The 27,497-nt window shown below is 37.2% G+C and overlaps 2 protein-coding genes across 3 annotated transcripts in view; one reads left to right on the top strand and one right to left on the bottom strand.

Moving 5' to 3' along the window:
• Window positions 1-5,972, bottom strand: part of col19a1 (collagen type XIX alpha 1 chain) — a 97,251-nt gene extending 91,279 nt beyond the window's left edge. For both annotated transcript variants that reach the window (XM_068327644.1, XM_068327645.1), the window contains exons 1-4: window positions 5,649-5,972; window positions 2,876-2,997; window positions 2,151-2,225; window positions 1,968-2,067 (exon numbers count right to left, since the gene is read on the bottom strand). In XM_068327644.1, coding sequence (XP_068183745.1) covers window positions 1,968-2,067; window positions 2,151-2,225; window positions 2,876-2,963 — 263 coding nt within the window. In that variant the 5' untranslated portion in view covers window positions 2,964-2,997; window positions 5,649-5,972. The remainder of the gene's footprint in view (window positions 1-1,967; window positions 2,068-2,150; window positions 2,226-2,875; window positions 2,998-5,648) is intronic.
• Window positions 5,973-14,910: 8,938 nt separating this feature from the next.
• The window catches only part of lmbrd1 (LMBR1 domain containing 1), a 59,081-nt gene continuing 46,494 nt past the window's right edge, over window positions 14,911-27,497 (top strand). The window contains exons 1-3 of the mRNA XM_068328150.1: window positions 14,911-15,018; window positions 16,399-16,575; window positions 20,519-20,582. Of these exons, the coding sequence (XP_068184251.1) occupies window positions 14,953-15,018; window positions 16,399-16,575; window positions 20,519-20,582 (307 nt within the window). The 5' untranslated portion in view covers window positions 14,911-14,952. The remainder of the gene's footprint in view (window positions 15,019-16,398; window positions 16,576-20,518; window positions 20,583-27,497) is intronic.

Raw genomic sequence — 27,497 nt, 5'->3', positions numbered from 1 at the left:
AAGAAATAAACCTGGTTGTAGTTAAAGCTGTATGATGGTATTAGTAGTAATAATAGCATGTACATTTCATCGTGGTTGTGGAAGCAGCATTATAGGAACAGAAATGAAACGTGACACTTTAATTAGTTTAACTGAACAATCTATTTGTTTTTTGTGGGAACTTTTAACCCAGTTGTCTCATTTCGCAGCTGTTGAGATACAACTATTTCAATGGACACTATTTTGAGACAAGAAAACAAAATAAGTAATCGGCATTGTGCAATTGATCTTGTTAAATGCTGTGACAGAAACGAAGCATACATTGGAGCCTTCATTGTGGGGTGCATGTGAAGGACACAATCCTGAATTGAAATTCAGCTGCAGAAAGACAAACAATCACTGTCACACCTGTTGGCCATGGCCATTTCACCTGCTTTGTGTGTGTTTGGAATACTCAAGCTAAAAAGAAGACGAAGAAGATGAAGATGAAGAAGAAGAAGAAAAAGAAACTTGAGCTGCATTAACCACTATTTCACCAAGCTAATTAAATATCAAGCAGATATTCAACAGCAACGACAGAACTTTAATACTACATGGAGGCATGCTACGAATACATACTATGTTTTGCAGTGTAATTTGTCACCCAACAAATGTTCCCTGACTGTGTCAGCTCCAATCTATGCACTTCATTGTGAAATCGTGCACAAGGAGCTGGCAAAACATTATCCAGATCTAGAGAGTTCAACATCTCGCGCCACATATCCTGTGAGCAAAGTGAGTGATGTTTTAGTGCCTTTGGCAGGGACAGAGGGGCCTCCCGCTTCGTGCAATTGCCCCAGCGTTCCCTCCTCAGCTGACATGCAGTATCACCTGTCAAAGTACTTAGATAATTGGAAATGAGAAGGATCGTGGTGTTGCCCCCATAACCAATGACACTGTCAGCAGTGTCATTGAGAGCCAGCATCTTCTTGTGCTACAGGCCCAGACTAAGGAAGGGAAGGGGTGAGGTAAATATATTTTCAGCTGGCTGACTGAACAGGGAAGGAGATCGCAAATCACCTTGCTAAAAGATTCTAGCCAGCGAGTGAGTGGCAGTAAATGTTTACAATCGCGTGTCATGTAAAAACGCTAAATATAACCCCTCCCCGTGGAAGACTGACAAAGTGTTCTCTTTCAGTGTTTAACAGCCTCACGACAGGAAGCGACAAACATATCAAAATATACATCATTTTAAAAATCCAAACCATCAAATTCAAGCTGAACCTCTGCAGGTCCGTGTTTTCCGCTGGCCTGTCTTGATACGGCTGACGGTACTATTGTAAGCATAATAGGCTTTGATAAATATTGTATCAAATTCAAATCCCTACTATATTATTAAAACCAAGTGAATCAAAAAGCCTGTCCCCCCCCACTGACCAGAGGAATAAAGGTCATCACTAAGTAGTGCTTTAGTACGTCAATTATATGCTTATTTTATTATTCCGTCGTATTATCCATGTTCAGACTTTTATTTTCCACTCCTTTATATTCCACTTTATCCCTTGGGAGATTTCTAGAATAAACGTTGTATATACCAATTTGGCTCAAATTATTCCCCTTCTAACAGTTCACCTCACAGCTTGTCCTTATTAGCCGCAGCAAATCAAGCCTTTGTTCTAAGCGCGGTACACCTGGGCTGCCTGAATTCAACCATTTCATGAAATCCAGGTATGGCCTTTTCTTTAGAACATCACAGAAATCAGTGGAACGTAAATTTAAACCCTCATCTGCCTCAACACAACAGATAGCATGCCTTCATGCTGCGGTAGAGCCACAGCTGGAGAAAGAGAGAAGAAAGATAGATGTTTCCTGGGTCGTAGCTGACATGCATCCAGTCTTCCTGAGTTACCATCAAATGTCAGAAGGAACCAGTGTACAACACCTGAACCCAGATGATGCAGAAAATAAATTGAAAAGCATATTTATGCATAGCAGAGGATGCCACTCACTTTGTTGGCTTAATAAGAGGACTGCTACCCAAGCGAAAGGACGGCAGGTCTTCTGTGGTCGTTCCCTTTCGGAGAAGAAACTTTTCTGTGAGATCGAATCCTGCAAACAGCATTGTAAATTGTCACCAGCTTTGAACAAACCAATGTTGTTATTTCTCACAAAGCAGTCCGCTCAGAACATACCTCTGATTTCCAGGGGACGATCTAGAATATCGGAAAACCTGTGATCCTCAACATTCAGAGCGGGGCACGGGTCACCTGAGGGAAAACCACAAAGATGTTGATCATAATGAATCCATTCATATTTTTGACCAGTCTGACTAAGCGATAGATTGAGTCATAAATTCATTTTGACAGCAATCTCCGTTTCACTTTTAAAAATAGTGCAGAGTAGAAAGTCAATAAAATGTTTCTATGACCTTTAAAACTTTATCTTTAACTCAAAAACACAGCAAAGGCTTTGCAATTTAATTTGAAGGCAGTTCTCAGTGTGCTTTATTTTAAACTAAAAGGACAGGGGTTTAATAAATTCTGATAGTCCCACCACACTTTACCAAGACTTTCTCAAACACATCAGATAGATTCCTCCAGTCATGATATAGTGAAAAGTGAAAAGCAATTGTGAGAGATTAATGTTTTCTAAAAAAATTTTTAAAAAAGAAAGCTATTCTTTATCTGCTTGTGGATTAAATTTAACCTTAAAGAAGTCTATCTAAAGAGGAACAAATATGTTTTAATCATAACATATTAAAGACGTTGTAATAAATTGATGAGACATGATAAGTTTTATAAATAAAACTTTATGCTGAAAACAGAATATTTAGCAGATGCGCAACCTGGACTTTTATCCTGAAATAATTTTCAAAATGGTACTTAAGACATATGCTGATGACAACAAACACACTTACTTGTTTGTTCGCTCACCGCCATTCCTGAAGTGGAAGGAATGAAATTCACAGTCCAAATGAAAGCTGCCCATCTTAACAAGTACATCATGGTTCTCACACGAGAAAGCAGACCACTTTAAAACCTGGAAGTTAACACACAAAACTTTTACAACAAAACAGTTTAATCATGATATTTAATCGAAATGAAAACAATGCATGAAACACGTCTCTTATGCTAAGCTACATTAAACATTTTCCCGCATGTAAGTGATAGCAAAGGCAGTGCAAATTGATGAAAATCATTGGACAAAGAAACAACAATGCTTGTGATTTTAAAATAAACTTACAAATGTGAGATTTCATTTCATTTAAATAGCGAGTTCAACACTGAAAAAACGTGAATTGTGGTCTCTGAGTCAAATATTTATATCAGCCTGCAATCGTATTTCAGTATTCAATTGTCTTCTCCAAGCATGTCTTGTCTTTTATAGGTTTATGGGAATTCTTCTGACTGTAAGTCATATCTGACACCCCCTACCCCCTATGCATGCCCCAACACATCCCTAAAGCCTCTTTCTCTATTTACATTGATTCATTCAACCTGGAGAAAGTACCTCTCAGTCCTTGGTTCATTAGTTTTCAGGAACACCTGCTTTTACAGCGATGAATGGATGGATAACTCCAGTGCCACTAAATGATTATACTCTGAGTCAATGTTTATATTAAGATTTCCGTTGTTATCTAGCCTGCCTGGCAGCTCCATGAGTTTGTAATTAATTTGTCTGTATGTTATGAACTGTGCTAATGCACTCAATATGTTCAGAATAAAACACAAAACCTGAAACAGATAAATCGACAGGCATTAAGCTGCTATTTCTGACCTAGTTAGAAATTTTAGGAAGATTTTAACTTTTTTACATTGTTTCCTAGAAGATTTGTCTTTCATTAAATGTTTATCTCTTTGTAGGTTCTCAGTCATCCAGGTTGAGATAAATGGAGAAAAAAAGAATCAACTGCTTTAATCAATCAAGTAGGTTGGTTGAAGGTTAGTTGAAGATGCTTGACCTCTCATTCAAAAGGTTTGTTCATGGCTGAGTGAGTAATTCTATGAGAAATTCAAAACATACTCCTTATATAGATAGTTTTGGCTCCTCTCTTACTGTGATTGTACTTTGTCTGGTTTTATTGACAATGCCAGTTTCTTGATCTTTGTTTCTGTGCTCAGTTATCACCCTGTTGTGTTTTGATCTGTAAGCTGTCAGCACTGTCTTGATCAAGGACATCACATGCAAGGATCAAACATGGAAACCTTTAGTTTACAAGAACGTCTCGGTGCCAAACTAATATTCTGCATGTCTCTCATGCCACTGCAAAGAAAGCATGGCATTTTATGGGGACACAGTCATCTTGGAGTGTAAAAGGCTGTTCCAAAGTTAAGTCAGTACATTGATAATACTAGTCCAACTCAAACAAAACAGTCTTAGCTTGATTTGCATTGCTTTGCAGGGAAACTTGCAGGGAAAAGTGATGGGCACCGAACATGAAAGACATTGGACTTTCAAGGCTGGTGAAAATAAAAAAAGCGAATTCAAAGATTCACAGGTGTGACAGTGAATAAATGAAAGCTGAATCTACTTTGGTTTGTTATTATTATCTTAAAACATCACTAGATGGATCCCTGTGACAGCTCAAAAGAAAGGCAAATCATTCCTCACAATAATGTAGTTTTGACAGCACAGCTGTAATCCTTTCACAAAGACTATTTCCTGTCCTACTGAACTTTGATGCACATTTTTCTATTTCCAATATTTTCCAGTCTGAAGCCAGAGCTGAGTGGAGCTCCACAGACCACAGTTCACCCGTGACAGATTAACTCTATTTCTAAGCACAAAGTGTGACAACAGCATTTTTCATAATTATCTCCTCTTGATCAGACGCTGTCTTATCTAAAAGTTATTTCTTCTCTATGGGATTACTCCCATGCGTACTGGCAACACTTGCGCCTTCTTCCACTGGATCACAAAGTTTGACATCATGGCGCTTGGAGATGAAGTGACCATGCCAGTTACAAACTACTACAACCATGCAAGGGCCGAGGAGTAGCACTACAGAGGTGTCACGTTGCTTCTCGGATTGAATGCGTAATGGTATCCTTGTCATTTCTGCGAAATACAACCCATACAGCCCCCAGACTGCAATCACAATTGTTCCACATCTTTTAAAGTGCATTGTTCTGATCAGATCACACGGACAGCACGTCTGCTGTACCACATCTCATAATTGCGACCCAAATTATCTGCTTTTACAGGTTATTACCACGTACACCCCACTATTCGAGGCAGGAGATACAAGGCGTTAAACACTGAGAGGAGAACTTGTCCGTCCATCATCCGATCGATAACTTCACTGCAGACTAACGCTGTAAAATCCACAGGAGCGTGTTTCTCTGAGCGACCGCTGATTGGCTGGGTGTTTTTAAATAGTGGTTAATTACGGGATGAAACCGATGATTTTCCAGCGGCGTCAGTCGTACTTAGTTTTTAACGAGAGGTGCAATACGGCGCATATTGAATGCTGCAAAGCGTTTATAAATTAGAAGTAAACAGAAGCAACTCACAAATACCAAATCATGCATAAAAAAAAATAAAACGACTTCACATCGAGCGATATAAGATACAAAGGATGCCCGCTGTGAAGAGTTTTCCCACAGCTGATAAATACAAACAGGCTTTTTTTTTTTTTTTTTTTTTTTTAAATAATGACTGTGAATTAAATGTGATCAATAAGTACTTACAATTGCTGAAAAAACTTTCTTCTAAGGCAGAAATAAATGAAAAAGAATGACAAAAGCATAATCCATGAATGATAACGGTCAATCTTGATTCCGGATTCCAGGACTTGGAAATTAAAGTCACAGTGGGATCGCCGGCTGGATCGTGGTCCTTATTAGTTGCACGGAGTGGCCCTCCCACTCTGTCATTATAACTGAGATGCAACGACAGAGACTTGAGCAAACAAGGAGATCACACGCCGGCAGCTTTCACATTAGAAATAAATGCCCTACGGGGCGCAACCAAACTCCGTGTTTAACTGAGGTAGTCGCATGAGACAAACACACTTTAATGTATTATAATATCATTAAATTGTTCCGATTACCAAGGTAAAATCATGTTTTCAATTTCTTTAAAATGGCTCCGCGTGGGCTATTAAGTCAAATTTAAGAAAATATAAAAATTGAACGAACTTCATATTGATGGGATTCTGGAAAACAACAACAACAACAACAACAACAACAACAACCTTAACTGCATAAATCACAGTCTTAAAATCCCCATTTGGGTGTTTTTTGGAGCACATGAGTGATTACAAACAATTAAGTGAACTCTCCCCTTCACATGCAGGCCTGATGCAACAGCTATACTCCAAACACTATTTTAGGAATAAGATGCCCATGTTGCAATACTATACTCCCATATGAAGGCAGCAACTTTCAAACATTCACTTTACTATGTCTGGAGGTTTTGAAATGCAGGGTGAAATCCCTCAGGCAGTTTGCTCCTCACCAATCCTAAACTCACTTGAGGTCTTCCGCTGTCAAAATAGTCAAAGCCTATATTTAGATATATTTTTGATATACTAGAGTTATTAATGAAAATTAACCTGCTCTTTAACCATAAGTCAAAGAGCAGGTTCTTTGTCCCCCAAAGTTTTTGTAGCAACTGCACACCAACAACACCAAGCCCACAGAAACAGGTGTTCAGGCTCCATGGGCATAACTGTTTGGACAGATGATTTCACAGCAACCACCCATTCACCACAGGGACTGACTAACACAGACGTTCTTTTCAGCTGAAAGAAAGAAAGAGCAAATGGATTAGAGAATACCTGAAGATAAAAATCAAGCAGATGGTTATATTTCTTTGATGATCATTATGCATTCATTACAATCTTTGGTTTTGTTGTGGTTGCATTGTTGTAAGTGTGGGAAGAAGAATTGGATTCAATCACTAATTTGGTGACTATTTTTTCTGCTATTGGAATTCTATAGATTTCTATCTTAAATAGCTTGCATGAAAGAAACAGTGATGATGACATGATATTAATTCAAATGTTACCTTAATGTACATAATTATTTTATATAAAGTCTGTCTTGACATCTGCCATGCGTGTCCATTACTGTCCGAGCTTCAGTATCAACCAGTGTAGTCACTGCTTTAGGTCTGGATTCATGCCCTCATTTTGTTTTACTAGCAGTTCAGGAATGTCTTTTTTCCTTTTCTTTTCACCAACAATGGGTTGATAACCATGGTTGTGAACAACTATTTGAAGAGGGTTTTTTTTCTTTCTATAAAAAAAGGTAATCCATTCCATCTGAAGTGAGATTATTCCACATTTTAAAAAGTGTTTCTTTAACCAGACAAGCAGGGACACACATTTTCTTTTCAAAATGACATTTGCCACAATTTATGCCATATAAAATTTTTGAGTAAACGGATTAATACACACCTTGCAAATAGGAAATTTATTGAATGGCTTGAAGGTGACTACTTAACATTGAGGCACAATTGGGGCTACAACTAAAAAATGAAAATGGTGTAGAAGATAGAGCAGTGTGTGGTTGTTTTTGGCCGAAACTGTACAAGAAAAAATAGAAATTATATAATTACTGTAGTCAGTTTGAATTTTAAGTTGTTTTTGAACTTAAACTCACACTTAATCACAGGCTGTCAGAAGTTTTCTGGATACTTCTTTGGAGGCTCCAATTAGGAGTGTTCAGCGAGGTGTGTGAACATACCAGACAGCAACCCAAGGGATATTTTTAAGGGACATATTACTTTTTATTTGTTTTAATGACATTGAAAACTAAAATAGAATCAAATTCATGTGACAACCACCGTATTGAACAGTAGGGGAAAGTTGAAGCAGAATTCTATTGTCATTTACTTAAAAATGTAACATAGGTTTTTAGGCTTTGTGGCTAAGGTGCAAATGCATTATTCTGCATTCAGATTTTATGATATTGATTAATATTTAATAATACAAAATCATTCTACAACTTATAACTCAAACATTTTTTCCTTTAAAAACAGAAATACGCAGGCTGAAATAGTAGAACCATCCATTCTTGGCATTTCAGACTGAAAAGGTGATTCACACTGACAAACGTCAGAAAACAATGGAGACATGGGGACATAGGTCTGATCCCAAAATATTACATTTATGTTTGACAAGCTCTTGACAGGACTTAAAAAATAGCTTTTAATGACAGAATGCGCTTTATTTTATTTTTTTTGTGAACATGTATTGTTTGGAAAAACAAAGCGCAACTTTAACCATTTGTTTGGATGTCAGTCTGAGCCCTAAATTATTGATATTAAGTTTGACTACTTTTGTGTTGTTTGAAACATTTAAGTCAACTATTGCTTTCCTTCAAAGTACAAAGCTACATTGTCAAATACATCACTAACCCAAGGTCATCAGTCAACAGTGAATTTTTTTTGATACCCTAGTAATCTCTGAAGGGAAACGGTGTTCTCATTTGCGTGCGTCCTTGCGTCTTTGACTCACATTCTTTGACAGGGACGCACGATCGTCAGACAGCGTGAAACAAAAATCAGGACAAAACAAAAAATCAGGACATTAGCACAAAACATTAACTACTAAAACTTACATTAGATTACACAATGTGCAGCATTCATTCATTCATTCATTCATTCATTGATCTTCTTGATAATATGTAACAGTCTCATCTTCAACCGCTTATCTAAATTACAGTATCACTGGAGCCTATCCCAGATGACGTTGGACGAGAGGCAGAGTACATCCTGGACAAGTCACGAGTTAATTGCAGGGAAACCCATAGACAAACACCCACTCATGTTCACACTCACACCTATGGTCAATGTAGAGTATCCAATTCACTTAAGTTGAATGCACAGAAAGGCCCCAGGTGGAATCAAAAGTGGAACCTTCTTGCTTTGAGCTAACAGTGCTACCCACTACGCCGCATGCAGTGGGTAGCACTGCGTGCTGCCCTTAGGCAGTATTATGTTGTAGAACATTGCATGACTTTATTACATAGGTTCCATCCCATGCAATAAAATCAATGTTTGTAACACAAAACACCTGATTAAATTTGATCAACTCAAGCATTCACTTATTCATGCCTAGCTTCTTTACCCTTTAGTCGTTTTTACATAACATACATGCAAATACATACATTGTCAATATGTGCTGAACCATGATCAGCAAATGGACTCCTTTCAGCCAGACCTTCTGTTTGAGTGATTCTATATTCCATTTTAGATTGGTGTCTCCACTCTTCTATGTACTGTATATTCCTCAGATCCCCCACCGATAATGTACACAGCACATGCTATGTATAGCAACTCATCCATTACAAACCATGCAGTTCATATCCTCTTTGTATTTACAATGCCTACTTAAAATTCCTGTATACATTTGGTACTGTATATATACTGTGTAATAGTGGAGAGAAGCTTAACAGAACATTTTGGTGTTATTGTGAGTAGCTTCTTTTTAAGCAGGTGATTTAATATATGGCACACATTTACAGTTTATTGATTAGACTGGAACTGCTCTCAGTGATAGGATACATGACATAGGATCCAAAAAAAATATGTCTAATTGATACAGCAGCTGCAGAATGATGTGAGGTTTTAAAGATTCACAAACTTTAACTATTCTCTCAATATTTATTTAAGTTTAAATTGATCTTATCAATTCACTAAACCGTAACGCTAAGATGTGTTCAAGATAAGAGATGTGTTAACCTGTTGTGACCATCATCACATGCTTCTAGGTACATATTGGTAGGTTTGATCGTAGTGATCAAAATATTTCTTTAAATGCTTCAAGTTATGAGTTTCTCTTTTAGTGCTCTTGCTGTTCACTCTATGAAGAGTGTTTTCCATTAATTGTTATATGTTAGTATATGTGCACATAACACAAAAAAATACTATACACGTATCTGCCTTTTAGTCGACACGTCAACAACAATGCAGTGTTGAATGAATTCTTTCTCCTCCTTTTAAGTGCACTAAATTGCTTAATGGCTTGTACAGCAAAAACAATGTGTGCTTTTGTCTGTTCATTTGGGTATTTGTTTCTGCAGGCTAGAGTGCATACATACATAACCTTGGCAAACACTATTGCTTTGGGCAAACAGTCATTTGCCGTGAATGTAGACAGGCTAATTACTGTGCTCTGATTCTTTATTATGTCACTCAATTCACAATTGTTGAAGGGTTTAGAGGCAAGACACCTGTTCCTTTTAAAACATCATTTACCAGATCGTCATATGGCAAAACACTAGACAAAGGCAGCTTACTTTGCTCCATAATGCAGTCATGACCACTGATGTGTACCTTTCATGTGCTCATAAAAATCACTAAAGATATTAAGTAGTCTCATTCATCATTTCTGAGAGCTCACCTGGGCATGAAAGCAGTATGTAGACAAAGAAATAAGAATTAAAATGATACAGCAACCTGCCAGTTTGGCCTCCAGCTGTAATTCTGTGGGGTATTCTTGAAATATGATCATAACTGATGCATCTATTGAAATTTAATGAAAGGAAACCACTTGGTGGCAACCTCATTGGGATAGTTGTGAGGAACTGACTCTCTTTGATATCAACTCAAATATTCAGAGGTTTGGAACTCAGTTTGAACGCAAGACCTGTGTGGAGACAGTGTGATCATAATCGTTCTGATAAAAGTACTAAATCAGAATCATCAAAGTCAGTTTTAAGGAAAAACTTAATTCTTATGGGCTGGGATTTTTCTTTAATCTTTTTAAAAAACTTCCTATAGCCAATACAACATGGAAATAATTATGTGAGTCATCGCGAACCTGCCAGTTTGGTTTTCAGTTCATCATCAAAGGTGGACCCATGACATGATTGGTATCCGTGATAAAGACTTTGACTTATCTGGAAGCAGTGATTCATTAACAAAGTTTCATTTTCTCTTGGCGTTGTAATATTAACTACAACGCCAAGACTCAATTTACTGCAATAATTACAATTTCTGACAAAGGAATGTATGTAATAGTTGTTCACTTTTATCAGTACACACTAAAGTATGCGCTTAGTAATTTTTGACATTTAATGTTTGTGCACATTAATTTTCTGTGTGTACAACAAAATGCCTGCAGGTGAATACCAAGAATATTACTTAAATTATCTCATGGGGATCAAAGTTTATGTAACAAGAGTGATTCTACATCACATGCCCCCAACCACTATTCCCTAAGTTGTATTACCTTGTTTTTTCTACGTGAGCAACATTTATTTTCTCACCCGATGAATAAGAGCAAGTCACATAATATGATGACAGTGGATTTCCACTTTTGAAATGAAAGGACAAATTTAGAAGGGCAGCTAGCACTTGGAAAGAAGCAATGGATGGACACTATTATGTTGTGTCCTATTGACAGGAGGAACTTCTGCATCTTAATCATTTTCAGTTTAAAAGGAGAAACACATGTACAAATCAAATATAGGTAATCTTATCTCCCAACTATTTCTTGACTGACATACGTTTTTTTTCTGAGAAGTAGCACATTGTCACTGGTTCTTTTCACTAAAATACAGTCAACAACTTCCATTTGGAAAAAACAAACAAACAAGACATCTTATTTCCTTATTTAGATAAAACAAGACACACTGCCCACAAGTCTTCCCTTTCAAGTGGACAAAGAGTGATGAAGTATGTTCTAAGGTACACTTAAGGAGAACAAAACATAATAATGGGCCCTTTATGGAGTTCTTTCAGGGCATATAACACTAATGAGTGTGCCAAAGATGTAGAAAAGCAATGCAATGTTTTTGTTTTTGCCCTTGGAGGAGAAAACATATTGCTGGGCTATTTACTGTAGTTGGCACAACGTGAATTTAATTATCGATTCTCCATGTTACTCTCAACAGCTAAATGGAGACTTTACCCTTGTGAGCTTTTATGTCATATGTGTGGCTGCAAGTCATGTAATAAATTTAAAATCTTAAGAATGGGACAGTGTCACCACAGTAAATGGTTTTCTGTGCACTGCTACTGGACAACTAATAGTTTTCATTAGGGCATGCGGCCAAGCTGGATGATCTTGTGACTTTTGAAAGGTTACGTGCTTTAAGTAGGCCTATCTTCTATCTACAAATGAATTGTGGGTGGTGAAGAACTTACATTAGTTTAATTAATTTTCTTAAAGCTGAGGGCATACTGTAAATGAAGTTAAAATATATTGTTATTGATTAAGGTGAGTTGAATTTGTAGTATCCAAATGAGCAGTGACAATCTGAGTGACGAGAATGTTTCTTATTTCAATTAATAGTGGAAAAATGTCCTCTAATTCAATATGAAGTGGTATTATTTCCACATGGGAAACTGATTGCTAAAGTCTAACTTGCAAATCAGTAATAATTTTACCTTCATCTCAATAACTCTGCACGTGTTAGGCATGACTACACATACTTAATATTTCAATTTAAAGGACAATATATTCCACAAATGGAGAAGACTTTTTCTGTCATCATGCACCCAAAAACGTGAAGAATGTGTTAGAATTAAAATTGAGGAATTACTGGGTCTGGAGAATTAATTGGATAAGAGATTAAAAAAAAAAAAGATAAGTGTGTCTGGTATTGTGATGGTGATGGGACCTCTTCATGAAAAAAAATAAAAATGCTGCAGTTCACATAAAGCCTTATACTGTTGCATAAGTTTTGACTTCCTGCTGAATGAAACAGCTCATTTAAAAAAAAAAAGTGAATGCTATTACTATGAATGCATTCCTACATTTCAAATAAAAACAGAAATATAAAAGAGTAATTGCTATAAATATCTGGAAGTACTGATTTCTGTTAAATTGACAGGCTTGTGTCGAAGAATGTACGTAATGTGGGCATGTAGTAGTAGTAGCAAGTAGTAAAAAAAATGTATTAACATAAATCTAGCAAAATGCAACTGCTCACCAAAACATTTACGGGAAATTTTCCTTCATCAGTTCCTTGAGTGAACTTACAGTATGTTCATTCAAGGAACTGATAAAGACGTGTGAAGACACATACATCTACTGGGACTGAATAGACGGTTTACAACAACAATAGACCACAATGCCCGTCAGCATTTATCATATTTATTGTATGAATTGATTATGATGAGAGAGGTGTTTTGTAGATTAATGGAAAGGGAACTACAAAAGCCAAATGTCTTCTACCTGTCAGTAATTTTTTTTCGGAAGTTGTTGATGTTGCAAATGAGATGGCGGTGGTAAGGTCTGCTGTTATGACATGTCCGAAAAAAATAAACTAAACAAATAATACACATAAGGCATAACAAACACAATCCATAATACAAGACTATTCAAGAGAAAACCTGGCCAGATAGCTGTACTAAAATGGAACTTTGCTTTTTGCTCATTAGTGTAGAATATTACCCAAAATACACCTCTAGTTGAGCTCAGGTAGGTGTATTATGGGTAATAGTGGAGGATTTTAGGTCAGTTGAGTAGCTGAGGGACAACATTCAGCACCAAAGACTGTCTGTCTGCTGGCATGGGCTACTGCAGTAGATAATTGATAGCAATTATTACCCCAATGATTTGCTCTGCACATAGAAAAGCCAGTATAGGTGTACTGCACCCCAATTTGCCATGACCTACTTTTACTTTTTAGCAAAGTTTGAAATGTGCCACATTTGTACCAAAGCTACTTCCAAAGATTCTGGCCTGTGTTTAAAGTGTTACTCAGATACACATACAGTACAAATAACTGGGCACAAGGAGATCACACTATTGTAGTTCATAGGCGTGTTTAATTCAGGGTGAATTAAACACGTACCCCAAGTCCACTTGTCAGGCTGCTTTAAAGTGAATAGGCTGGTAAAACCCTAGTAAACAACTATCTAATCGTGATGTGTCCTTGATCCTAAATATTCTCTAAACTTGCTTGCATGGAAATATTTCTTTTGCCTGCTAGTACTGCTATAGTCTGTGAAGGGAATTTGGTTATATTTATTACAACAGTAAAAACAATGTAAATACTGTGGAGCAAAAAAAAAAAATTGGCCATTTTCTGGGTTAGGAGGCAAGTTCTATGGCCTATTGTAAAACATGTTACATCAAAGAAAGAAAGAAAGAAAGAAAAAAAAAACAAGAAATGTGTGTGTGTGTGTAGGCCCATAAGCATGCAGATGATGCACGATTCATGGAGTTGTAAGGAGACGGTGCCTTGCAGTGCTCAGGAAGTGAACTGGCACCCCTTCACTGCCAGTTCACACTCTAAAAGGTTTGATCCACATGGGTGTAGAACCAGCATCCCTCTGATCTCCAGCCCAAGACCTAGTTGATTGAGCTACTACTGCTCCAACTTGCTGCCATGGAAAAAATAAGGTGATAAAGAATCTTTTATTGAAAATTTACATTTAATAATTACTTTGCACTTAAACGTTTTGCATAAAAAGATATTTGATCAGGAAGCAAGTTATAATCGTTTTTAATGTGATCACCTCAAGACAACCAAAACATTGAAAAGCTACTGGCTTGTTTATACCAAGCAAATGACACACGTATACAATGTCATCAATGCACACACTCAAACTTCAAAAACAAAACAGAAACAAGTTAGAAAAACCTGAAGAACTGAAGGTAAGTCTTGTTCCCATGGTTAAGAATAATGGAGATTGAATTATTGTATTTACATCTTAACATTTTTTATACTTCAGATGGCATTTTCTAAAGTTGATTAGAACAAGGTAGCCTACATTAATCGTCCCATTATTCTGTGCAGTTTGGGTTAAATGTAGTGAATCTGTAAGAGCGCTGTGCTCCAATGTCTGGATGTCAAAGTACCTTCCCGTCTCAAGAACAGTGTTGCCATCAGGTTCTACTGTAACGACCCATCGCGTTTCACTACTGTACTAGTGCGGCCATGCATGTGACGATTAAAAGTGTCTGAGACAGAGTCTGAGACAGAGTCGGAGAGGCTGCCATATGCAGACGTGTTTCTCCCCAGTGTTTCTCCATTCTCTCCCAGCTGACGTCACCGGGAGCACGTGGGTTTGTTATTGCAGGAAGTGAAGATGGCGGCACAGTCGTTGCTTTCTGAGTCTGTGCTTGGGTGGTCTATTTTTACCCTTATACTTTTGGTAAGTAAATATTACGTTATATAGTCGCCTCTTCGGCTGACACAGCGTTAATTGTAGTTTCGAAATGCTTCAATGCGACATGGCATCAGTCTGTTAGCCCCAGTGTTAGCTACGGATTAGTTTGGGCTAACATTAGCCTTGGTACACCTAACAGACTGTTGTTTTGTGAACAGATTGTGCTGTTTTGTATTTCGCATTAGAATGAATGTTGTTTTGAAAAAAAAAAGAACTGTGTTTGCATTCTTAGAAAGTTCTTTCCCATTACAGTATCATCGATAAATCAGTTGAGAGGCGCAGTGTCTTTTCACCACATATATTACATTATCTGTCCCTTTGGTCATATTTTTACGCATTCGTTCCCTTTGGTTTTGCTAATACTTAATAATAATAATAAATGATAGCTTTGAAGGTGGTCAGATGACGTAAAGTAATCCGCTGCCAAGTTTAGCAAGCACAATTATCTATGCTGTCATTTAGAGTCACGTGGTTAAGTGTGGCCCAGAATAATGCCTGGATGCCAATGAATGGCTATTTCTCTGTCCACCACTAGCACCGCTTCAGTTTGAACAATCCTTTCAACCCTTATTTGGATGCAAAGTCAGTGTCATTACCTGGCAACACAAGCAACAGAAGCTTAAGGCTGCAAGGCTTTTAATTGATCCTGTCTGTGAATGGCAGCCCTTGAGCTAAAGGGACTGGTTTTAGCAGTGCCCTCACTTCCTCCTCCTTGTGTGCCTAGAATATGACCTTGTCATTGTGAAGCCTCCCTTTTCTTTGCTGTCTAATGAGGTCCTTGCTTTTTAATACAACAATCCCTCTGTTTGTGGCCCTTTTCAAGTTCCACAGCAACAGACTACGTTTGCAAAAAGCTAGTACATGTCAATTTAGTCTGCTTCTTGTGAGATGTCAATACCTCTGTTCACATAGTTTTTCAACAGTGCTGTCAGGGTGCTTTCAACCTATAATTTCTAACTTTCTGTGATATTTTTGAGGCAGTTTCGATCAGAAATAATGAATTGCAGGGCATTTTATCAAATCAAATTGTATGAAGACTACTAAAAACACATATAAGGGTTGAATAGCCCTTATATGTGTTTTTTGTAGTCATTCATATTTCATTATCGTCAATTCATATTTCATTATTGGTCTCAGCTTTTGAATGGTATTAATCAAATGTTTCTGGGGATATAGACCAAAAGGAATTTCGAAAGAGAAGTTTAATTTCTATTGCTGTTTGCTGTTTACTTTTCAAATGTAACAATGATATCCGTGGTGGTTATTTTGTACTTCGATTGCTTTTGCTAGTCACATTCCTCATTTTTAAAAGTTCAGCCATTCTTGAGTGTTAAATTTTTTAAACTAAATGTTTTATTTTTTCAGGGGATCCTGGTTTTCTGCTGGGTCTACATTCGAAAATTTCAAAGTCGACAGGAGAGTGAAGTTGTTTCAACTATCACAGCAATATGTGCACTGGCTGTTGCTTTGATAACGTCTGCTCTTCTTCCAGTGGACATATTCCTTGTTTCATTCATGAAGTACTCCAATGGCACCTATAAGGTTAGTGTCTGTTCTTGTAGCAGTGATGATATAGTTAAGAGGAGAAATGTTAGCACTTTTTTGTTAGGTAACCTTGAAAAGAAAATTGATTGTATCACACTTGTGACTGAGATATTTTATTTTTATTTTCTTAAATTGTCAGCTCTTTGACCCGTATAAAAAAGTTGTATGTTAATAATCATTAACTTAGCCAAAAAGCAATGTGAACTGAAGAGTGACAGAAACTTGCTGAGATTGCCTATCAACCCAAAATGATTCTCAGTGACAGTAGTTATAGTATGAACAGTGAACTCAAATGTCAGAATTTAGTTTTGATTTAATATTGGTGCAATTGTGAATGCAAATTATTCTTCTCCTTTCGGCTTTTCCCTCCTGGGGTCGCCATAGCAAATCAGTTGCCTCCATCTACCTGTCAATCAGCACCTGTCAATACACTTCCATCCCTATCCTTAATCACCCTAACCTGCTGCACATCCTTCGCATCTCTGTCTCTCTTAGAGGTAAGATCGGGCCTAAAAAATCCAGCCCGACCTGAACCAAGCCACCTGACCCGAACGTAATTATGGACATTTTGAGGCCGACCCGGCCCTAATTTCGAGCCGGCCCGAATTTCGAGCTGGGTGTAAGATCTTGCCTCTACTTTCAGTGCGTACGATCGGAAAGGTAAAGTTACTGAAGATACAGCTGATGCACAGAGGGAACTGAGCAGGTATTGTAGATGGATGTTTCTCATACAGCTCCTTCTCTGTTTTACCTAAATTATTTATTTTATAAGGGTATTCCTTAGTTTAATATCCACAGACCGTTTGAGATACATTATATATAAATATATATTAAAAAAGTTCGGGCTGGGTCGTGCTTGGATCATAACATCTTAAACCCGAGTCCCAAAAAAAACTAGCCCGTCCCGACCTGAGCCCGAGGGTTTAAAGCCCGACCTGACCCGAATGTAATTACTGATTTTTTGAGCCCGACCCGGCCCGAATTTTGTTTCGGGACGGGCCCGAACTTGGGCTCGGGCGTAAGATCTTACCTCTAGTCTCTCTGTCTTGCCAACTTGTATAGATCAGTCTCTCCCTCCTTACTGTCCAACCTAGCAAACAAGTCATCATAAGCCCCTTGTTTGCTCGTTGCTACCTCTACCTTCACCTTACGCTGCATCTCCCTGTAATCCTGTGTACTCTCCTCAGTCCTCTCAGTGTCCCACTTCTCCCACCTCTTTCTCTGTATATACTCCTGTACCTCCTCACTCCACCACCAGGTCTCTTTATATACTTTCCTTCCAGATGACACACCAAGTACTCTCCGCCCTGTCTCCCTGATCACATTAGCTGCAGTTGTCCAGTCATCTGGAAGCACCACTCAGAGCCTGTCTTAACTCCTTCCTAAAAGTCATGCAACACTCTTCCTTTTTCAGCTTCCACCATTTATTTCTCTGCTCTGCCTTTGCCCTCTTCATCTTCCTCACCATCAGAGTCATCCTACACACCACCATCCTATGCTGTTTGGCTACACTCTGGCCTATCACTACTTTGCAATCAGAATGCAAATTATTATTATGTGTAATATTTGCTGAGCTAATTTGTCATTTAAAAGTACAGTTTAAGTACGGTGACTCAAAACTTGAGTATTTTCAAAAGGCAACTTTCAGATTTTAAGAAACACAAAAAAATAAATCAGGAAAAATAATTGTGGTAGTCAGCAACAGGTACTTTTATAGACCAAGCAGAGGGAAAAATTAGGGAATCACTCATGTCTGTTAAAAAATTATGTAATCACTTGGTAAATTTTTATTCCCAAAAATAACACTTGCATCAGATTAGAGCTCCTTATTAGTCTGTAGTTAAAAAGGAATAATCACTAATCACACCTTGGAGAGCTGTTGCACCAGGTGGACTTACATGAATCTTGGCTCCAACATGAGAGATGTCAGTTGAAACAAAGGAGTAGATTATGAAACTTCTTAAAGAGAGTAAATCATCACTCAGTGTTGCAAAGATATTGGTTGTTCACAGTCAGGTATTTCTAATAACTGTTCCAAGTAAAGAACATGGGAAAGTTGTTAAATACAAGTACAATGGACGACCAAGGAACACACCAAACTGTTAGGACAGAAAACTTAAAGAAAACAGAAAAACAGAAAATGCAAGACAAAAAATGAGGAGGAAGGAGGGATAAAAAAAAGGAACAATTGGGACTGGAGTCAACATCTGTGGACAAACTATAAGAGACTGTCTTAATGAAATGGGATTTAAATACAGAAAAACTAAATGAAAGCCATCATTGAACAGAAAAAAAATCTATGTTTCAATGGGCTAATGAAAAGCAACCACGGACTGTGGATGACTGGATGAAAGTAATGTTAAGTGATGAATCGTGAATCAGCATTGGGTGAGGTGATGGTGCTGGATCTTTTGTTTGGTGGGTTCCAAATGGGGCCGCATGTCAGGTAAATGCATTGGGGAGATGGCTGTCTTTGCATCTTCAATAAATGCCCAAATTTACACTGATATTGTAGACTCTTTTCTTATCCCATCAATTGAAATGATGTTTGGGGATGATGAAAGCATTTTTCAAGATGACGATGCATCTTGTCATTGAGCAAAAACTAAAAACGTTCCTTGACGAAAGACATAAGGTTAATTTCATGGCCTGCAAATAGCCCAGGTCTAATTCTAATGGAAACTCTGTGGTGGAAGTTGAAGAAAATGGTCCATGACAAGGCTCTAACCTGCAAAGCTGATCTGGCAACAGCAATCAGAAAGTTGGAGCTAAATTGATGAAGAGTACTGTTTGTCACTCATTAAGTCCATGCTTCAGGGACTGCAAGCTGTTATAAATGCCAGGGGTGGTGTAAGAAAGTACTTGTGGTGTGTTTAAGTGTTCTTTTGCTTGTTTTTCAAGATTCCATAATTTTTATTTCCTCTGCTTGGTCTAAAAAATAAACATCACTTTTTTTCTTCATTTCTTTTAGTGTTTCTTAAAGTTGCCATTTAAAATGACTAGTTTTGTGCCATTTCTACCTTCATTCCACAAAATTCAACAACTGAATCAACATCCTCCGAGACTTGTGATTCTATCATTTTTGCAGGGTTTGTAGTTATTTATGTATATTTATTACCTGTACTGTCAATTCTTAATCTTATTCATATAAAGAAGGAAAATTTTACTGTAAAAAGGAGGAAATTTTACTATACAGTTATACAGTACAGGTTATACAGTTATACTGTACAGTTATACAGTACAGGTAATCAGGCAGGTGTGGGAGAACACAGATGTGCCTCAGTTTTTGTGGTTGTGCAAAGCACTGAGGAGAATGACAGTTGGTCAAATGTGTTCAGGTCTAAAGGGAAGGTAAATATTTGTATTATAATACGATTGATGGAAAGTGGCAACAAACATAAATTGGATTAAATATATAGTTCTGATAGAAATTCATGACTGTGAGATAAGACATGATTAGTGCTATATTTGCTGATTCATTAAGGTTTTGCATTTAAAGAGCTAAAGTATTGATTTTTTTTCTTGATTTACAATCAAACTAACAATGACACCAGTATGATTACAGATTCTAGGGGTTGGGTTTCATGGTGGAGGGCTCATAAATATCATGGGGTGATTGTTTTTAGGTGGACTGAGAGTGTGAAACTGTTGCTTTAATAGATTCTTGCGTTCTGAGTGTTGTTTGCTTCACAACTGGATCCTTTCAGTTTAAGAGGACACTGAACAAAGAAGTGATGAGATTAATGTCTATGCGTTATCCTGATAATTTCCCATTCTTCCATTTCTTTTGGTAAAAGATATCAGAAAATACTGCATTTCATATATTTTTTTAATGTTTTACTCATATTTAGCCAGTTTTCATTAATATTTATACTTGTGCAGTTTATTGTTCAACTACATTCTAATTTTTACCATGACCTTTCACTTGGGTACCATCCAGGATTGGGCAGCAAGCAATGAGACAAGGGCTCAAATTGAAGACACTGTGCTGTATGGATACTACAGTAAGTGCATTCTTTTGATTCCTGTTTATGTGGTTATTTATAAAAAGGACAGCAATTTTTGCACGTAAATATTAATGTTAGGTTGCAACAGTATTAAGCATTCAACTGGAAGATGACTGTCTCAGAAAGCATAATGGTTTATTGAATAAATAATAGTTGTTGTTGTTAACAGAAATTGTTGATTAATTTTCACCAATCCAGTCATGTGAATATTCTTCATCTTACTCAATTAAATTAATGAATTGACAAAGATGGGGAGAATGAAGGTAACACAGCACCGTACCCCTGTACTGCAGAATCCACCCACCCATCAACCCATCCATCCACCCATTCACCCACCCATCAATCCATCCACCCATTCACCCACCCATCCACCCATCAATCCATCCATCCATCCATCCATCCATCCATCCATCCATCCATCCATCCATCCATCCATCCATCCATCCATCCATCCATCCATCCATCCATCGATCGTCTACAATAAGATGGATGGATGTTGTCTTGCAGTAATGACTTACAGTAATTTCCCAATGTCTTCATACAGTGTGTGAAATATGCTGCTTTATGTGTTACAAGCTCATCCGTCATGTTAATACAGGGAACATCCTACCCTTACAGAGAAAGCTCATAAGGATGTTTATAAGATCAGGTAGACAGGTTTACTACAACCATTGAAGAAAAGGCTATCACAAAAAATGCAGATAATTTTTTGTGAGCTCATTGTAATGACTGCATACATGTTCCCCTATTGTTTCTTAAGCTGGGGGTTCCAATAATGGTCTGGTAGAGTTAGATTTCTTTGCCTTTCTATCAGTTCGAAAAAGCAAAATGGTAACTTTTAATGGTCTGGTGTCAGAGTTAGCTTTCTTCACCTTTCTATCAATTAAAAAATAATAATATGTGAACTTTGCTTTGTTCTTGAATTGAACCACTGTAGCACAGTGGTAGAGTGCATTCTTCACATGTATGCTGCCCCGGAATCAATACCAGACATTTGCAGCCTTATGGGGGCATAAGCCAGCATCAGTGGGTCGGGCTCAAGACTGGATAAACGCAGAGGGTTATGGAAGGAAGAGCATACGACGTAAAAAACACATATAAGCGTTCATCTAAAATGGAAAGAGGATTGACGACCTCTAAAAGAACAAGCTGAAAGGAAATTCTAATTTGTTCTTAAATTCAGAAGCTCTAGGTGTTATTTACTGACCAACTGACACACGCTCCAAATACTGCTAAATAATGTACTTGTTGTTTACATATTTCTTTTCACTCCCACTCTTCCACCTGGGAAATGGTACTTTCAGCCCAGTTTTACATGCAACCCTTACAAAACCTGACTAATACCTGGAAGTTAGTCTTTTTATAGCCCCTTTGCTTACTGCTGTAGTACAAAATGGATTGATGGAATCTTGGTTGCAGACTTGGGACTCACTCTCCATTTCTTTACCACATGCTGCACAAGCAAACAAATTTCACACTGCCCTATTCTTGACTTCATAATAGTTTTTTTCATTCATTCACCTTTAATTGCGCTTCACCTGCTGGCGCTTGTCGCGGGGTGCTCTGGCCTATCTAAGCTGACTGGGGGCGTGAGGAGGGGGACACTCCGGGTGCGATGTCACTGCTGAAGTAAATTACTTACCAAAAAAAACCCCCATTGAATTACAGTACGCATTGGCTCAGCTCCAATTTATTCTGATGAATCACCTTATTTAAATTGAATATTTCGTCACATAATTTTCTGTGTGTCTAAAGCAGATGTTTGAACTGTCATAGAAAAAATTGCAGTACACATTTTGAATCTTTATTTTTTCTTTTGTTGCTGCCTTACTGAATTAATTACTCTTACATTTCTGTTTCTCTCACAAAATGAATAGTCTATGATAATACCGAGAGTTTGTTTACAATGCCTGCAATCATCTCAGGTTTTGTTACAACCACGGGCTACAACTATTGGGGTGCATTCACCAGTTCAAAGAACTTTATATCTAGAAATTTAATCGTCACCTATAGCTTGACTTTAGTAAGATTATCACATTTCACTGACATAATTTGTTATTAGATTGTGGCATACTATGATGAATCATTAAGTTTGGACATATTCTGCTGAATTCTTTTGACATGAGAGGACAAATCCCGACCATGTATTTCTCCATAATTCTAGTATTGATATGAGGTTTAGTTTATATGAGCATGATCTGAACTATTGTTGATAATACCGTAATTATACTAGTGCTCTCTGCAGTGCATTGGCGTCATGCTCAGAGTGTCCCCCGCCTCTCACCCGCAAGTCAGCTGGCATAGGTTCCAGCGATCCCCGCGATCCGCCATAAGTGGTACAAGCGGTAGACGATGAATTCTACTAATGTAACTGAGATTTTTTTATGATTGTCATATTAAGGAATAGTACTTTTTGCATTTACTAGTGGAACATGCAGTCATTCCAGACATTAGATCAGACATTTCCTGGCAGATGCTGCCTTTAAGTGCCTGTCAAAAACATTGTTATGTACCTTCTGTTCAGATATACCAAGTGCAAGGAAGACAAGCCTTTCATGACCATGAATGTGGGCCATTAGTCCAGCATTCAGGAGGCCATTGGAAAATGACAGAAAAATAATAATTGCTTAGGCTCTGTGTTGGACGCAGGGCTATTTTGTCGGTGGTTAAAATCATTTAGTGGCTAAACTGCCTGGAAATCATGTTTAAGTGTGCAGCAGTATCACTTGTGAAATACAACATTAAGACAGACTGATTAATTGTTCGTAAAACATAAGTTAAAATGTAAAATTTCAGATTTTTCAGAGCAGTTGTTAAGGATGCTTAACCTATTTGCCTTTATTATGAAGCATCTCATATGATAACATTCATTTATTCATAGTCCCACTCTACATGCTTTGATTTCTAGGATGCTTTGGTGCTGAAATCCAAGTGTTTATGATGTCTTCTGAATATGACGAGGAAGAGTATCTTAGATGATAGACTAGAGGAAAGAGGGAGTGTTGGGCTACTTTATTTCTGTAATTGTGGCCATGCTCAAAATTGGATCCAGATCACACAGTAATGACTTGAATGCTGTAACCTGAGGATACACCTGCTCAAACACAAAATAGGTCTTCAAACAAAGGTTCCTCTCATGTTTGATGGCCTGACAAATAAATCCTAGGATGAAATCAGGGCCAGTTTAAGCAAGCCTATAGTGAGGTCTGTGCTTGATCATGAAAAGATGAAATTTAATGAGTTACAAACTTTAAAAGTTCATCCTGTAGGCATCTAATTGGCTCACTGGATACGTTGGTGTTAGACATAACTGACTTGTATGACATTAGCAAGTCATTATTTTTAAAGTTAGAAGACATCCTGTCTCGATACTCAGCCAACCAATGACTATATCCCAAATTTCTTATCAGCATACTATGTCATGTGCTAAAATTATGAAATTTTTACCTTGCCCAATGTTTGAGTATGAGACCACTGCCAGCACATGATAACGGCAACATATCAAACCGGTGATAGCAGTGTATTTTCCTTCCTTGAATGACGCAGACTGTTGAGAAAAAAGTTGTTTTAGTGGCACACTGCTGATCTATAAAGATTTTTTTTCTTGCCTAAAAATGTCTGAAAATGATAAAAGCACTGGGAGTGTGAGTAGTAGAATTATCTGCTTATGTTGTATATCTGTTGTGACGGTTGATTAGGAAGGTTGATTGGAGCCATGTATTTGTGATTTACATCACACAAACCCATTAGATCACACATTTGGAGTAAAATTATAGTGTCACATGATGCATTTCTATGTGATTATTTACTCCACACTGAAAAGATCTGCATGTTAGTAAAGTAAAGAAGTGTGCGGAGACAAGTCATACTGGCATACATTTATTTTTGGCAGCGTAGTCTTTTTCACTATAATATATGTGCAGAATCTGATATTTTTTTTGAAGGGAATTACTTTTTTATTTGCCAGTAGGTGGAGACCAAGTTCCATATGTGTGGTTCACACAGTTTCGTCACAAATCTAGTCTTTGAATTTATATTTTCTGCATTGCCGTCCATTGTCTCTTCACATGTTTAATAATTACAGGGTTACCACCATTTCCAATTTCATTCTCTGGAGCATAAAAGACTGATGTGTATTCAGGTGTGATCACAGTTAATAAGTACTATATGTGATTTTTCAGATTGTAATTTCCTTGATGTTGAAATAACTTGATTGGTAAGACAGATGTCATGAGGTGAATTTGGCTTTTACTTGTTTAGTGATAGGTAGTTTTCTATGTCACAAGGTTTTCATCAAACCTTTAATTGACATTGCCAGTGTTTTAATATAGATATTTTAATAAATCTGGAAACATGTTTTTGTTATCGACATTGCATACAGATTCAGTGGGATTGGGTGACCTTGTGGTAGTTCACTTTTAATGTTTAATCTCTCATTGATTAATGTGTGGTGTATTAAAGGTTTGTAGTAGTGTCATGAAACTTCACTGTTGCTTAGACCTACTGTCTTTATGATGACTGCACTACACATTCAAACTATCATCATATGCAAGTCAAGTAAATTGATTTTAGCAATGTCACATCTTTGCATTATGCAGGGTGATATTACAATAATGAAGTGTCTTCACCTTAAGAGAGGGAGTACCGTTACATGTGTCTTGCTCAGTCACCCATTCCTTTTCAGAGCACAAATAGCTTTTTGTGATCTTTGATAACCTTAGTTTAAAAGCCTATCCCTTCAATCTCCATCCTTTGTTCATTTATACATTTCTTTGGACCACTCTGTATTTCAGAGTGTTGGTACATAAGACCCTTCAGCAACATGGCAGAATACCTCTGGGCTTTTTAAATAAATCAGTGGCTTTCTGTGTGCCCTTTTTTATCACTATTTGTAAAGAAAAAGAAGCAGCAGTTGAAGCAATCTTCTTATAAATACGCTGCAAGTACTTTCATTTATATCTGTTTTTTTTTCTCCCATACATGAGGTCACAGAATTTATTTGGAATGTGGTTTTCTAGTCCCTCTTTAAAGAGTTCAGGAATCAATAACAGATAGTAGTTATAGTTTGTAAGGTATTTTTTTGTTTCTCTATCAAAAAATGCATGGCTTATTACTTCAGGGAAAAGTAACAACCTATAGTTCATCTTGTTCAACATTTTGTGAACTTCAAAATACAGTATTAACATTTAAACCACAGATGACTTTACATTGAAGTTACCATTCAGTGTTTGGTTATTTTGATATATTGGCTTGGTTCCAACATAAAGCTGCATTGCAACTGTCTCCACAGAGTATATTTGTTTGTTTGTTTATTCCATTCAACCGGGAGGAACATAACTGATTAGCCAAGTTAACATTTGCATCATACACAGTGACCCACTTAAATTTAATGGGAATATAATCCCTGTAGTGATATTACTAAAACGTACTGTACGGTAAGATCATGGTTACATGCGGACTTGTCTTCTACTGTTGAAAGCATTTTTCAGGATGTAGCTGGATGTCATCACCATTGCAAATTAAAAAACAAACAAACACACAAACAGTTGTCACTTGTTGAAATGGGAAATCAAAACATTAACTGTCAGCACTAAAAGTAAAAGTAGATGGGGCATCTGCAATCTCAAGTACCTTATCTTGTCAGTTTTGGCCATTTTTGTATTTCCCTATTTGATGTTTTTCAGTGTTCCATGTGCACACAGCATAGCGCACCACTGTAACATGAGTGTGCCCCCTGCTGTTCAAATATTATGATTGTCAAAAAAAGCGAAATACTTTAAAATATTTAACTGAAAAGGTACATTTCTCCATATTTGCTTCTTGAATATCTCAGCTACATGTCAATAGCAATTGTTTATTACATGAGTTGACCGAATGATGCCACAAACTGATTTTATTGAACAAGCTAATGGATGACTTGAATAATTAGCTAACTACATCCATATTAAAACATAAATAATGGTATTTTTGTACTTCTTCCAATCACAAAATAATCAGTCTTTGTATGGACATTTCATAATGTATTGTTTACTTAATTTTACATGCAAATTGAAACAACAATAAAACACTATTGATATTTCAATGAGCATTAGCTAAAACCTTTCCTAAAAGGCAGAAGTGTTTTACTAGGTTGAGCATTTCTGACACTTGAATGTTTGTTTACTCGGAAAACCTGAAAAATATTTCAGGAAGTTATTTTGATATATAAGTATACATTTAAGCTATGTTGTCCACTGCTGATACATCTGTCTAGAACACATGGAGCACACAAAATCTAACAGCATGGGATTTATATCTTTGAATATTTTGTTTACCTTATATGTAGTCTGTGTTTTGTATCTGCCACCATATGGTGTGGTACAGCATGTACTGTGTTGTTGTCCTCCATTATCCATATGTGTTATGCACACACCAGTCGCCTGGCACAGGTACCATTTGATAATGTGTTGCATTAAGATATTCCTCCAAACAATTTATTCTGCAGTAGCTCTCTATTCATGTCCTTCAAGGTTAATCTTTGAGAAGGATGACCCCTTTTTTCTGGAACAATGAACAGATCACTCACTTCGTTGAGCAAATTAAGAAAAAAATCTAATATGTACCATCTTCACTGTGCCATTCACTGTCATTCCATCTTTATCTGCATGATGCGTCTGGAGTTTTCTCCAACTCATTCACTAATGAATAGGCTTGGCAACCAGCGACACACTGTCAGCTCAGGGTACATTATGCACACACATTCATCACGATAGAGAGCCAATACTTGTGCTGCAAGCTGTCATAGCATTAGGCCCTATTGCATCTTATCTGAGGAGCTTTCAGAACTACCACATCCCCAAGTATGACCACCATTGCCGTCTTTACTGATAGTTTCACTGAATGAGTGTTCAAATTGAAAAAAAAGAAATAAAA

This window comes from Antennarius striatus, chromosome 11 (genome assembly GCF_040054535.1).
Source record: "Antennarius striatus isolate MH-2024 chromosome 11, ASM4005453v1, whole genome shotgun sequence".
NCBI lineage: Eukaryota > Metazoa > Chordata > Actinopteri > Lophiiformes > Antennariidae > Antennarius > Antennarius striatus.
The sequence above is the reverse complement of the archived record's forward strand: the minus strand, read 5'-3'. Positions and strand labels throughout refer to the sequence as shown.